This window comes from Anguilla rostrata, chromosome 6 (genome assembly GCF_018555375.3).
Source record: "Anguilla rostrata isolate EN2019 chromosome 6, ASM1855537v3, whole genome shotgun sequence".
NCBI classification, from domain to species: domain Eukaryota; kingdom Metazoa; phylum Chordata; class Actinopteri; order Anguilliformes; family Anguillidae; genus Anguilla; species Anguilla rostrata.
The window spans coordinates 9,381,646-9,394,625 of NC_057938.1; the positions used below are offsets into that span (position 1 = coordinate 9,381,646).

The following is a 12,980-nucleotide window of genomic DNA, read 5'->3' on the forward strand; positions in this document are numbered from 1 at the left end:
ATGTCCAGACTAAGTACATTGAATAAAATATTTATTATTTTCATACTTATTCAGATGTCTTTATTTTATTTTGGAGGGGCTTATTTCATTGTTGATTAAAATTGCAGTTTGATTTTTGTTCAGAGAATGATTCAGTTTGAGGCATTTGTACACAGAGGTGCCCTTAGTGAATATGGTTGAAGTTGATAAACTTGAAGTGAATTTCAATTCTGAATTCATTAAAAACTATGTACGTACTATACATCGTGATCGTGATGTACTATGTACATCATGATCTAGCCAGCTTTTCAGTAATCTTCCCAGTCCATGTTGACATGTTCAGTTAAGCAAAACCTTTTAAGTGGATGCATGCAACGATAGCCCACCTAAACATGAATTAAACCTGTATACCCACACCATTGTCTCTCAAACAAAATACCACAGTGGAAGTTTCATAAACTTTTCATTTACATCTTCATGTTTTCTGAACAAATTGACTTGCATGGCAGATTTTGCTGTCAAACATTCCTCTCTACAGTATAGAGGGCAGAATCATAATGCAATCCTGGTGATGTACCCTTGGACAGTGATGGCCCTCTTTATTGGTCTGCTTGGTACAGAAAGGTGCAGTCAGATGCACTTTGCTCAGGGAGGTTTTTTTTTTTAAAGCTTCCGTTTCCATGGTTACCTGCAGGCTCCAACGTACGGATGACAGGATGGCACGTATTTGCTGTGGTGATTCTCATGCTTTGACTGGACTCGGCATATGGCCGTGCTTTTTTCACTGCTCCGGATATGAGATGGGAGACAGCTGTGCCCAAGTCAATAAAATTAGGTCTGAGAAGACAGTGAAGTGTCATGGGATTGCGTACATGGCATTTGTCTTATCTGTACTCTGGGTAGGGGAAGGATGGACCTGGCAGTCGTGGGGAGGGGGCCTGAAGAGTGTTTTCAACAGTGTTGTGTTACCATGCAACCACCGAATGGCCTTTATTTCAAGTCAAAATGATCACAAATAAGTCAATAGTGGTCATCCGCTGATAACAGCAGTATCACGTCTCTAAAGAAATTGATCTCCAAGAGCATTACTACTGCTGGCGAGTAGCTGACTGGTATTGGTGGGTCGTCTTACCATCTGTGCTTCTAAAGGGTAAGAGAGCTATCTGTCCTTCTATCAAAAGCGTACAAGGTGGTTTGTACTCAATCAATGACTTTTCACTTTCCTGGTTTGACTTCCTCAAGTATGTTGATCCAGTTCTGTGCACTTAATAATTGCTAAAATCATACTGAGAAATGCCCTCTTGGAAAAGCACATATGTGGCAGAAACGCACCTGGATGATTCCCAGATATCCACATTGCATGTTTTATACATTCATTACAGGCAAACATAATATAAAACTGGTATTTTTATTATTTTATTTTGTGGTTTGTAAATATGTGATGTGTTTCACAGATAGGCTATCTTCCTCAAAACTGACATTGGTAAAGGTTGATTGGATAAATTTGTGATAGACTATTGTGAAAAATGTTGTTCAGTGAAATATAATGGTTGCCCAACTTTAGATTGAACTTGCTGGCCTTTTTTAAGCATAGACCGAAGATATACTCACATCAAAAAAAAACAGTGTGTTAGAAATTATGTTTAAAATGTTTGGAAGCAATTCTTCACTCTCAAATCTCAGTCTTCTTTTGTTAATAAAAAAGTTTAATCAAAGTTTTAAATCAAATTTTGATTTAAAATATTTACCTGGTAGTGAAAGATCATTTTTTTCCATGCAATACAATGTCTTGTTTTGACTCTTCAAAAGCACCATTGTGATCCTTCATTGGTTTGCCTTCATACAGTAGCTATAATAGTATTACTGCTACTAATTATAAAACATATCAGAGATATGTATAAATATGAATATGAATAGTGTACAATGGTGACAAGAACATTTACAAAATGTAGTCTAATGGAGTGTGTAATGGATGCTTATTCAAAGGGTTTCTGTGGTGACTGCCTGTCAGTCTTGCAGTTAAGGGTGTTTCATGCTGAGCATATTGAGGAGAGCAAAAGACTGAGGGATAGAGGTAATTGCAAATAGAATGTGTAGAAATGTGCAGAGCTCAGTTCTTAAAATTCTTGTGGGAAATTCGTCACAGAATAAATGATCCAGAAATGGCTTCATTTTTAATTGTGTAAGTCCAGTAATGGGTTCTTTTGTTGGTTACTCTCTTCCATCTACAGGAGGAAGCTGTGATTAGCTGAGAGGTGATTGGCTTTGGCACATCCGTGCTGTCTGAAGAGGAACCAATGAATATCTCTCCATATGACATTGGTGGGACGAGGGCATCGTGGTCCAAGATGTCCAACATCACGGCAGAGTGGTACGAGATCCTGCAGAGCTGGCACATGGAGCTCTTCCTCATCCCGACCGCGGTCTTCACGGCCCTAGCCCTGGTGGCCAACCCCCTGCTGCTGGCCTGCATCCTGTTCTCCAGGGCCCTGCGGCAGGAGACGCGCTATCTGCTGCTGGCTAACACCCTGCTGGCTGACACGGTCTTCCTCGCCATCAACCTGGCCAACCTGGCCTGCAACTCGCTGGCCGTGTGGATGACGCGCCCGCTGTGTGGCCTGGTCACCGCCGCCTCCGTCACGGCCTACTGCAGCAGCATCCTCACCATCACCCTCATGGCGGCCGACACCTACGCGGCCGTCCGCTGGCCCTTGCACTACCGCAACCGGCTGCCCCCCTCCCGCACCCGCAAGATCCTGGCGGCGGTGTGGCTGGCGGCCGCCATGTACCCCGTCTCCCTGATGATCGTCATGGAGGTGGTGGAGGAGGGCGTCCCCTGGAGGCAGGCAGTGTGCCTGGTGCTCCTCTCCTTGAGCTCCATGGGGGAGGAGATGATGGTGGGCCTGCACATGTATTTCTTCATCTGTGCCGCGCTCTGCACCGCCCTCATCGTGTACTGCTACGCCCGCCTCTACGCCGTCACCAAGACCTCCGGCATCTGGCAGAGCCGCTACTCCCGCGCCCGGGTGACCCTGCTGTCGCACGCCGTGATGCTCCTCCTCTACTTCGGCCCCGGCCTGGTCTTCACCGTGGAGCTGGTGCTGTTCCGCCGAAGCAGCGTGAGCCGGGACGTGAGCGTGTGGATCAACACGGTCAACATGAGCGTGCTCATGCCGCTGCCCCGGGCGTGCGCGCCCTTCCTGTACGGTCTGCGGTACCGCGAGGTCTACTACACCCTCCTGGCGCTCTTCCACAGACGGAGGCTCAGCCAGGTCACGGTGGCGTAGTCCTTCCAGCATTCTGCCTTCCTGGGTGAAAGTACATGAACAAGAACTTCATAAGGTCCCCTTTTCATTCCTGGTAGTGGCATCAGCAGTGATTGCGCAAAAAAAAGCAGTGTGTTTGAACTTCATCGTTGGTTCAACGCATTGTTTTGTATTGCATATCGAGTTGGACAAAAGATCATGATCACTCCTTCCTGCCCCAAGGGTCAAAATTCCACTTGTTAATTGAGAACTAGTGTCATGGCAACCATATTTTGTTTCCCTGGATGTGCCTTCCCTCTCTGCGAAGTAGACATCAGAGGAGACTCACACAGATGGCAGTCTTGTGATATGTCATGACATAAATGAACTTGGAAATTCTGTCTGAAAAAAATGTTCAGTTACATCAACCATTCGGGCCTCATTAAACTGAATTTTGAAACTGTTTTTCCATTTTTAAAGCACGGAAGTCTAAACTAGTTTCACTAGATTAGTGGCTCAGTATGCAATCATACAGCAGTTGAACCAGGTGTGTGTGTTTTTGTAGAAGTGTGCTTTGTGAGGCAAACATTGGCTTTTCTGTTAATTGTCAATAGTCTATAAAGCCATCTTATGCCACAGTTAGAGATAACTGCTCATTAAAATGAAAAAAAGTGTTTCACTTGTCATATCTGGGTTAATGATATGTAAACCCATTTACAGAGGTTACAGCAGACTGGCTGAACTTAAATAGTCTCTTTCTGTGTAAAATGGAGAAAAAATATATTAGATGGCAAATCTCAGTTTCAGTGTCAACAAATTCTTAGGGAAGTTTGAAATCCTTGAGAAGACAAAATGATTTCCACCCAAAGTAGAATAAAATTTAGTTTATCAAAACAGAAACCACCAGGTGATCATGAACCAGGAAGTGTCTGCTTGTTGCTTATCCTGGAGAGAAAGCTAAGCAGCACTTAGGTCCATTTTCATGGAAAGGTTTGTTTGCCTTAGAGAGCCATTAGTGAAATGCTCCCTCGGTTAATCGATGGATTTTCTATTTTCTGATCTCCTGGTTTGAAGGCGCAGCCATCTGTTGCAGTGATATTACCAGACAGAGAGAGGCTGAAGATTGATTCGCGAAGCAGTTGCAGCCATGGGTGCTGAAGGCTTGGTTCCGTCCTTGCTGTGCACGTTCGGGAGCTGGTACAACAGCTCTGGCCAAGCCCAGAGACACCACCAGATGGCCAGCCGGTCCAACTCCTCCCAGAGCGTGATGGAGCTATTCGCCCGTGAGTGGCGAGTCTTTCTCCCGCCGCGGCAGCAGACGGGTGCCCTGCAGGTGTGCCCGGTGCTGGGCTTCCTGGCGGTCGTCCTGGTCGTCCCGCCCATCCTGACCAAGGTCTTCTCCAGCCCCCTCCTACGGCAGGAGACTCGCTACCTGCTGCTGGGCAACACCTTGCTTAGCGACCTGCTCTTCATGTTCATCTACCTGCTGTCCACCTGCTTCAACGCAGCCGGGGTGGCCACGTCCGAGTGGTCCTGCGCCACCCTGCTGTTCCTGCTGGGCATCTTCTACAGCGCCGGGCTCCTGAGCGCCATGGCCATGGTGCTGGACACCTCGCTGGCTGTGCTAGCACCCCTGCGCTACCTGGCTCTCTGGCCCGTCTCCAGGACCAGGTGGGCCATCGCGGCGGTCTGGGCGGCGTCCGTCGTCTTCCCCGCCGGCACGGTGGCGGGCTTCCTGTGGCACCACTCGGCTGACCCCTGCGCCTCGCAGGTCTGCTCTCTGCCCGTGCTCCTGGCGCTGACCGTGGGCTACTCGGTGCCCATGAGGGCGTCCATGCTGCTCACCGTGGCCGGCGTCCTGCTGGTGCTGCTCCTGGTCCTCTTCGGGTACGTGTTCCTCTGCTGCAGGACCAGGAGGTCTGGGGTGTGGAGAGGAGAGCGGGCTTCTCGAGCCAGGGGAACCTTCTTCATACACTATTTCCACTTGCTGCTGTCCATCTGCCCCATGCTGGTGCTGGCGGTGGAGCTGCTGCTCTACGCCCGCCCCAGCCGCTCCGTGGAGCTGAGGGCCCACCTGCTGGCCTCCCTGGTGCTCTGCAACGTGCTGCTGGTCCTGCCCAAAGCCCTAGCCCCTTACCTGTACGGCCTGAGGTACCGGGACCTGGACCTCTGCCGGACACTGCTGACCTTCTACAGGCTAAAACGGCCAGCGACAGTCACACCGCTTACCAAGAGCTGAAGCCAAGATGGTCTGTCTTCTCCTCCTTCTCCTTGGTCTGTGTTAAAAGTCTTCAGGTAAAGATCATTCACAGGCTCTGTTGCTCAAGATGACTCATGAGGAGGGACACATTTTGATTCCCTCAAATCAGTCACGACACAGCATATGCACATATTGATCAAGTGATTCACAGAAGGAAAAAGTAAAGGCCTCACCGCAGGTGCATATTCATAAGTACCGGTCTTTCTTGGAATACAGGCTTGAAAATGCTGCAATGGAACATTCCATCATTGTAGAGTCTAGAGTGATGCCAAGCTATCCAGTCTTGCCTCTGGGTGATGTGCAGTTTTTTTTTTTTTTTAGCACAGCAAGTGAGTGAGATACATGGGCCATCAAGTTTGACTTCTGGATACTAGGAGGATGCATGTTTGAATCCATGGGATTCTTGAGAAAAAGATAATATTTATAATGGCCTTCTCCAGAAAACTGTACAAAGCGCCGCACAAACAGGCCATATCTAAATGAAAATACAATAAAACAACTGAGATAACCAAAACAACATCAAGGTTAATAGATCAATAGAAGGAGAGGCGAGTAAACAGGTATGTCACACAATTAAAAGCAGACCTTATAAAAGTGAGCTTTCAAAAGACGTTTTTGAAAAAGACATGGACTCGGGTGCTCAGATTTCGTTGGCCAGACTGATTCAAGGTCATGGAGCCGCAACGCCCTTAGATGTCAGCTTTGACTCAAAAAGCTAGGAAGTTTTTGTAAGGTAATCCAAGCAGCCCTTCGCTGGAGTAAAGAGTGAAAAGATCACAGATAAACAGGGAACAGTCCACATCTTGCTCTAAAAGTAATCAATAAAATCTAAATCAATTCTAAAAGATACAGAAAGCAAGTGTAGCGTCGTGATTATTGAGGTGATGTGACATCTCTTTTCTTTTTTGACTGCGGAAACCAGAGTATAATGAATTACAGTAGTCCCAACTAGAGACGATGAAAACGTGTATAACCTTTCAGTATGAAGGTAGGAAATGTGAGATATGTAGGTCACCCTGTATAAAGCTACTCGCTAAATGAATCATGCTTTGATTCAACAGAATTGCAGTAGGGCATCCAGATACTGGATAGGTATTATTAAGTATTAATACTAAGATTTAAAAAAAGGGATTCAAATGGACTTTCAATAACTGTTAATAGCCAAAATATGGTGTGAGATGATGTGATGAGATATATTTATTATCCTTAACTGAAAAATGTATACTTCCTCCAAACTTTTTAAAATTCTCGACCACTTTATGTACCATCCGAGACATACCACCATCTTAATTATAAATTAAAAAACAAAACTATTAGATTTGTTTATTTCAATTTGCAATGAATACATGAATGACAAATTCCAACCTAAATGAAATTGCAGAAATGTCCACTAGAGAGAGCTGATGTTACCAATCAGATCAGACATTTGCCTCTGTACTTTTCCATGGCAATGGCTTCCTTTTCAGCTTATACCTTCTGATGCTAAACTCAACCTGCAGCTGAACCAGAACTCCTTCAACTGAAGCCAGGTGTTATTGTCAATTGAGATGATACATTTCCAGTTTTGCCCATCATAAAACATACTTGCAATTATTTTTTTAATTCCTGAATGCTATCCTTTGATAATGAACTACGAATCTCAGAATTTCATATGAATTATTTATTATATTTTTCTGACTAGTCGCTTTAAAATGAAGATTCATAATAACATTATGGTCTTAATGACAAATTACAGCTGAAGCAAGGCTGTCTGAATGGAGTGAATGGAGGGCAGACTTATAAAAAAGCACACCGGTAGCAAATATACATGCCACTGCTAAGAACAAGTATTCAACTGTCTGAGTAGTCCTACAATTAAAGCAGTGATACAACTGCTAAAATCCATTATCTGTCTACTCCAACTTCAAAGCATTCAGTATAGTGTGATGTAGTGCTCTCAGGTCAATGGTCATTATGACCATGAAGGTAATACCAGGCAAACATTTTTCTTTTTGGACCATTTGACATGGAAATTATAAGGTAATATAATTTTACAGTTGTTCGCCTAGCTATGTTATTCTTCTCAAGGATAACTATTAAACACTTTATATATGTTAAATTTATCACAGCTGTATGTCTTAGCTCTTTTTCAGCTTGCTACATATTGACAGTTTGATGACTGTATTCAATGTGTTTCATCACTATTAGCTTATACATGCCTCTGGATAAGACTGAATAAACGTAGAGATGAATTTAAGCAGCATAATTGATTATGTGCAGACCAATATTTTTCTCCAAACACCAGTGATATCAAACACTAAAACAGGCCAAACACAAAGCACAAAAACGGCAAATATGTACACAGCACATCATTTTAAAGCAGAAATAACAGGGTTTCACAAAACCGCAGAGATTGAGTAAAGGAGTACTGCGGTAGTGCACGAACAATGACAGTAAGAGTTGCTGGAGCCTCAGCAGCAGGTTAAACCAGACGGCCGGTGTGCTATCCACATGTCTTAATGATGTCGGCATAAACCTTCAAAACAGTGAGGAAACCATTGTTTAAGCTAGCCTCCAGGCACTGTGTCGAGAAAGACAGAAAGTCACGTGTCTAAATGTTTACTAGATAAATCCCGACCTGACCCCATACTCGCTTGACTTAGAGACAATTGCCTATATTCATTTCAATGAGTTACCTCTCTGTGTGACACATTCGAGTAATTATGTGCTTGTTTAGCTTGTTTTGGTCATTGCAGTTTCCCATTTGTGGTATCATCATAAATTACCTTCCTGACAATATGGAGGTTAATTATGAGTGCTTTGTCCCATATGTGTACTTGTCAGACCAGTTTTTAGAGAAGTCTTTGAAATGCCACCTTTCAGGAAATGAACTTTTTTTACTGCCCTACTGACTACTAATTACTGCACCCCCCCCCCCCCCCTGTATCCACAAGATGTTCTGTAATAGCTTTATATGTCAGATTAATTTGCCATTTAATTTTGAATAATGAATTGTGTAAACACAAAATGCTCGCTTCCCCTGACCATATCAGTAATGATAATAAAAGAAAAACATGATAGTAAACAATAATACACACCCTAGAAGCCAGTTATACCGTGTGGTGCAAACAATCCGCTCCCTTTATGTTCACCCAAAATGTTTAAGTCAGCTAACAGCCTGATTCACAAGTGTTTGCGCTGTGGAAGCCTGCTTCAGTATTTTTGTTTGCAAACAAAGGGCGGCCATGTGTTCAAATGAACCTTGGGAAACTGAGTTCAATAGCACTGAACCAACATGAAAGCAAACAAAGCTGCAGCTGGCTAGTTTCTACTAGTAAGTCTTTAAATCCAAAGACTGATCATAACATTGAAGAGAATTATTGAAAAACAGTGTAAAATGAACACACTTGTGGAGCCAACACGATGCAAATCACAGCCTCCTTCAAGATGGCCGATGTCCTCGTTATTGATTTATTGACAGAAAAGGCCGTTCCAAACGCCCTGGCGGACCCAGTTACGATTACACTTATCTCTCTCTTCAGAAAGAACAAGACCAAAATAGAAATGTTATAGAGCAGACAAAATGTAAACGTCTTCTTTACACAACCGGCTTGTCTCTCATTTGCATCACTGTTATTTATGCAATGTGTCGACAAGAAGCAGCAACATAATTTTCTTAAGGCACCCTGTACATATAAAGAGTAAGAAAATAAACTCATCCATGTTTTTTCTGAAGGAGGTAAAATTCCTGATTCAATTATTAAACATATACAGTACATATATGATTCCGAAGGTAAAATGATCAAGAGAAGTAAACTTGGAGCTCTCTGATTCACATTTTCCATACACAGCAGCTGTTTGTCTACAGTGTGTCGCTGTGGCACTGACGGCAGCACTGTGGCTGTGGGCGGGTCGGACGCTCGGGTCAGGCCTGGTAGAGCGGAACCACCCTTCTGATTGGCTGCCTGCAGACTGGGCAGCTGGGATGAGGCAGGGCCTGGAAGCAGCTGAAGCAGCAGCACACGTGCCCGCAGTCCAGCAGGACGCAGCTGCGCGGCTCGCTCATGCAGATGATGCAGGCGTTGGCCGCAGGCTCCGCCTCCTCGTCGTCGTCATCGCCGCCGGCCGCCAGCCCTTTGAACTCCCTGCGCAGCCTGTCCTGCTCCCTCCTGGCCTGCAGGTGGCGGTAGTACCTCTGGGCGGCCCAAAGCAGCACGGCGGCGCCAGCCAGTGCACACAGCGAGGCCAGCACCCTCCAGATGGTGGCCTGGCCCTCCTGCTCCAGGCACATGGCCTCGTAGTCGGTGGGGGTGAGGAAGAACGCCGAGCCGTCGGTTGGGGGCCGGAGCTTCAGCGTGCGGTCGGCGTCCAGGATGAGCTCGCCCACGCCCGTCAGCGTGGCCCCCACCTTCACCATCTCCTCCGTCTCCAGCTGGCCCTTGGGCTTCTCCCCGCTCAGGTACTGGCTGATGATGTCGGTGAAGCCGTAGCTGGCCTGGTGGAACTTCTCGTGGATGATCTCAGCGTCCAGCCCCGAGGCCTCCAGCGGGCAGAGCACGCGCACCGCCGCCCTGTCGGCGCCCACCAGATTAAAGGGCACCGAGTTGATCCGCTCGTGCATGATCCTCTCACTGTCCGTCCTGCAGGGCCAGCAAAGATGGCAGGGTCAGCGCCTTTTCACTTCCACAGAGTTAAGCACACAGCACCGGACTTGGGGTATTATACCCTCAGGGATGGATCATTTTAAAAGCCACAGATCACATGCTGCAACCAGCCGTTTCCTTTGCATGCGCTCAGCACGTCCTGAAAAAAGACTTCCCAAGTTAATTCTGGAACTTATATCCATTAAAAATAAACGAAACAACTGAGTTCAAGCTGAAAGTAGACGTTTTACAGCAGTGGTTCCCAAACCTCTCCTTGGGTCCCCAGCCAGATATAGGTATTTGATGTGTTCCACCTCAAGCACACCGGATACGACTAATCAACCCCTTGATTAGCTGCATCACATATGCTTGAGACGGAACACATAAAATACCCAGATCCGGCTGGGTATCCTCAAGGAGAGGTTTTGGGAACCGCTGTTATACAGCAGCTGCAAAGCAGCGCACTGAACTTTCCTGAAACCAGCCGTTAGCCAGCTTTAAAGCACTCAGTTACTTTCACAGAACCTGCACCCACTCAGATCCTACCAGGCCCGTGCCAGACTGTTCCACACCAGTTTGTGCTCCTTCAGCACCAGCTTCTGAACCACTCCAACCGTCCCCTCCTGGAACTGGCTTCTGAGGGGCTCTCCTACAGGCTGGACTGCCCCTGGGACAAACACAGGAAACAGAGGGTAAGTGCAGGTTCCATTCATGCTGACTTCCTCAATTTCATTCCTTAAGTGCTCTCAAGTCTAAAGCAGTTTAATCTTTCTCTCTAGTCTAAGTGAACTGAATTATACAGTCAACAGAATTAACCTGAAGACCAGTTAATAAGCATAAGGACACCATACATTTGCCTAGTGACTCAAAATCTGACTCAGGATTCAGTAAACAGCTCAGTCTTTATGTACTACCAATTTTCTTGACAGACACTGTTATTCAAGGAATATTATTTTATATCAACCTGTATGTTTGAAGGGAATCAAGCTTGTAAGCTAATGGTTACAAGTCTTATTCGTTACCCAGCATCACGCTGGTGTCTGTAAAATTGAATGGGCTCTTGGGAGTTTTGGCTGTGCAGTGCACCCCTTGGTGCAAATTCAGTAAGTGTAAGAATATGATCATGCAGATTTACTGTGACAAATCTCACCACACAAAAACCTAAATATACTTACAAACAGTTGCTTACCTTCAATGACAACGTATTGGAGACATTTCCCAGGTGTGGAATTCAAAATTCCAGCCAGTTCCCCATCTAATGGCAAGCGAGGAGCCTCCTTTAAAAATGCACATCAACATTTAAAATGAAATGGATTCAAACAGCACTACTGCCAAATTCAGACCAAGCAAAGCGCTAAGATGTGGTTTACATTCAGCCAATGAAATAAGTTTGGCAACTTGGTTAGTCTTTGCTTTTGTAGGTATGCTACCTTGAATTATGCCTCACAAACACTTTTTGATGTTTTGAGAAAATGAAAGTGTGCAATGTCTTTTTACAGTTGTTTTAAAGGCACTTAAGACAGGTATCCTCAATATCACAATTCACCCTAACAATAATTATTTAATATCTAACTGGAGGTTCGACATCAAGTATATGGAAAAAAGGTTGGAAATGTCTGTTTGAATGTAACAACCAAACAAGAAGGCAGTCAATACTGGGAATGCTTTTTTCTAACTGTAGCTTCACTGGCCAAAGTTATAGATAAAGGGCAACGTTATCCACCTAATTTAACAATTGTAAGTGTCTATTCATGGAAAACAACGAATTCACGTACATTAAGCTTGTCGACTGTTTTGCGTTTCTTTCTGTAGATGTAGAAAAAAAGACCAGATAAAGCCATGCTGGTTCCCAGGCACACCATCTCAACCGTGCTGACGGAAAAATCCTCCATTGTGGAATTCTAATGTTGCTTCTAATGTCCTGGATATGAGGATGCAAACACAAAAAGACATTGATAACCTACTTTTTCTTACGAAAGAACCAACAAGCCAACGACAAAGGAATTTTATTGCCAAACTAGCAGACGAACTAGTCACAATGTAGCGCATACACAAAGACACACCACAGTGTAGTCTCTTATACACGTAATTTTCAATCGAGTCACTTGACAGACGATTTTAGCTAAAGGAACGTATACGTCTCGAGACCGGCATGTCAGGCATGCACAACCAAGCAATTCCCGATTAGAACGATAACTAGCTAGCGCTCCACTAAAAAAAACAACAACTTTAATCTACATTTGTATCTAAATCTTTAGCTACACAAGTACTAGCATCAGCTAACTTGGTGTAACTATCAAGCTAACAATCCTCAAACTAGTACTAACCTCTGCAAACGAAAAAGACAAAACATGTCATTTTAGCTCGAAAACAACTGTGAATTTCACTTTCTGACTGGGTAAGATTGTACAAGCAAATGAGGAAAAACTACATTAACATTAGTTCATGTTGATTATGGTTTGTTTGCGATATCTACCTCCTGAAAACATAAATGACATTCAAATCTCCGGAAGCAGGAATGTGACATCAAACGTTGAAAAACCAGCCTTCTAAAAGATCAAGATAAAAGTTAGAACACATATTCTGCTCTAGTCATATATGTATTAGTGAAGGTTGAAGCCGGAACTTAATATATCCTGAATTCTTAGTTCTGAAAATGAAATTCCCGGAACTTTTTCTCTTGACAGCGGAAACGTATAAGTACATGTTCTCTGCATTCATTTGGCCAGAGAATTTTGTTTGCAAACGAGGTATGCCACATGTTGGGTTGAGTGGTTTTGGGATATGAAGTTCATGAGGCTTTTGATTTAGGTACACCTACTGGCATATGAAATACACCTCCCACAAGTACCCATTCACAGCTGATTGGTGTGC

At 44.6% G+C, this 12,980-nt stretch overlaps 3 protein-coding genes across 4 annotated transcripts; 2 read left to right on the forward strand and 1 right to left on the reverse strand.

The window, feature by feature from the left end:
• Positions 1–20: 20 nt before the first annotated feature.
• Positions 21–3,684, forward strand: LOC135256443 (probable G-protein coupled receptor 148). The gene is made up of 2 exons (XM_064338210.1): positions 21–1,129; positions 2,211–3,684. The coding sequence occupies exon 2, from the start codon at positions 2,277–2,279 to the stop codon at positions 3,264–3,266; it is 990 nt and encodes a 329-aa protein (XP_064194280.1). The 5' UTR covers positions 21–1,129; positions 2,211–2,276; the 3' UTR covers positions 3,267–3,684.
• Positions 3,685–3,834: 150 nt separating this feature from the next.
• On the forward strand, positions 3,835–7,720 carry LOC135256440 (probable G-protein coupled receptor 148). Its single transcript, XM_064338204.1, has one exon. The coding sequence runs from the start codon at positions 4,372–4,374 to the stop codon at positions 5,461–5,463; it is 1,092 nt and encodes a 363-aa protein (XP_064194274.1). The 5' UTR covers positions 3,835–4,371; the 3' UTR covers positions 5,464–7,720.
• Positions 7,721–8,882: 1,162 nt separating this feature from the next.
• On the reverse strand, positions 8,883–12,795 carry mul2 (mitochondrial E3 ubiquitin protein ligase 2). 2 transcript variants are annotated; one of them, XM_064338207.1, is made up of 5 exons: positions 12,583–12,795; positions 11,882–12,027; positions 11,296–11,383; positions 10,653–10,773; positions 8,883–10,103 (listed from the first exon to the last, which is right to left on the reverse strand). In XM_064338207.1, exons 2-5 carry the CDS (start codon positions 11,996–11,998, stop codon positions 9,389–9,391), a joined length of 1,041 nt encoding a protein of 346 aa, XP_064194277.1. In that variant the 5' UTR covers positions 11,999–12,027; positions 12,583–12,795; the 3' UTR covers positions 8,883–9,388. The 2 variants fall into 2 exon arrangements, with proteins under 2 accessions (XP_064194277.1, XP_064194275.1); XM_064338205.1 differs by having other exon boundaries at positions 12,434–12,794.
• Positions 12,796–12,980: the final 185 nt, after the last annotated feature.

What these genes read in the sequence shown, in the direction of transcription:
- LOC135256443 (XM_064338210.1), top strand. Translation starts at nt 2,277, where the DNA reads ATGAATATCTCTCCATATGACATTGGTGGGACGAGGGCATCGTGGTCC.
- LOC135256440 (XM_064338204.1), top strand. Translation starts at nt 4,372, where the DNA reads ATGGGTGCTGAAGGCTTGGTTCCGTCCTTGCTGTGCACGTTCGGGAGC.
- mul2 (XM_064338207.1), bottom strand. Translation starts at nt 11,998, where the DNA reads ATGGAGGATTTTTCCGTCAGCACGGTTGAGATGGTGTGCCTGGGAACC. An exon ending in AAACAGTCGACAAGCTTAAT is followed by an intron (nt 11,384 to 11,881) that starts GTACGTGAATTC and finishes GCATTTTTAAAG; the next exon opens with GAGGCTCCTCGCTTGCCATT. An exon ending in AACAGTCTGGCACGGGCCTG is followed by an intron (nt 10,104 to 10,652) that starts GTAGGATCTGAG and finishes CTGGCCCTGCAG; the next exon opens with GACGGACAGTGAGAGGATCA.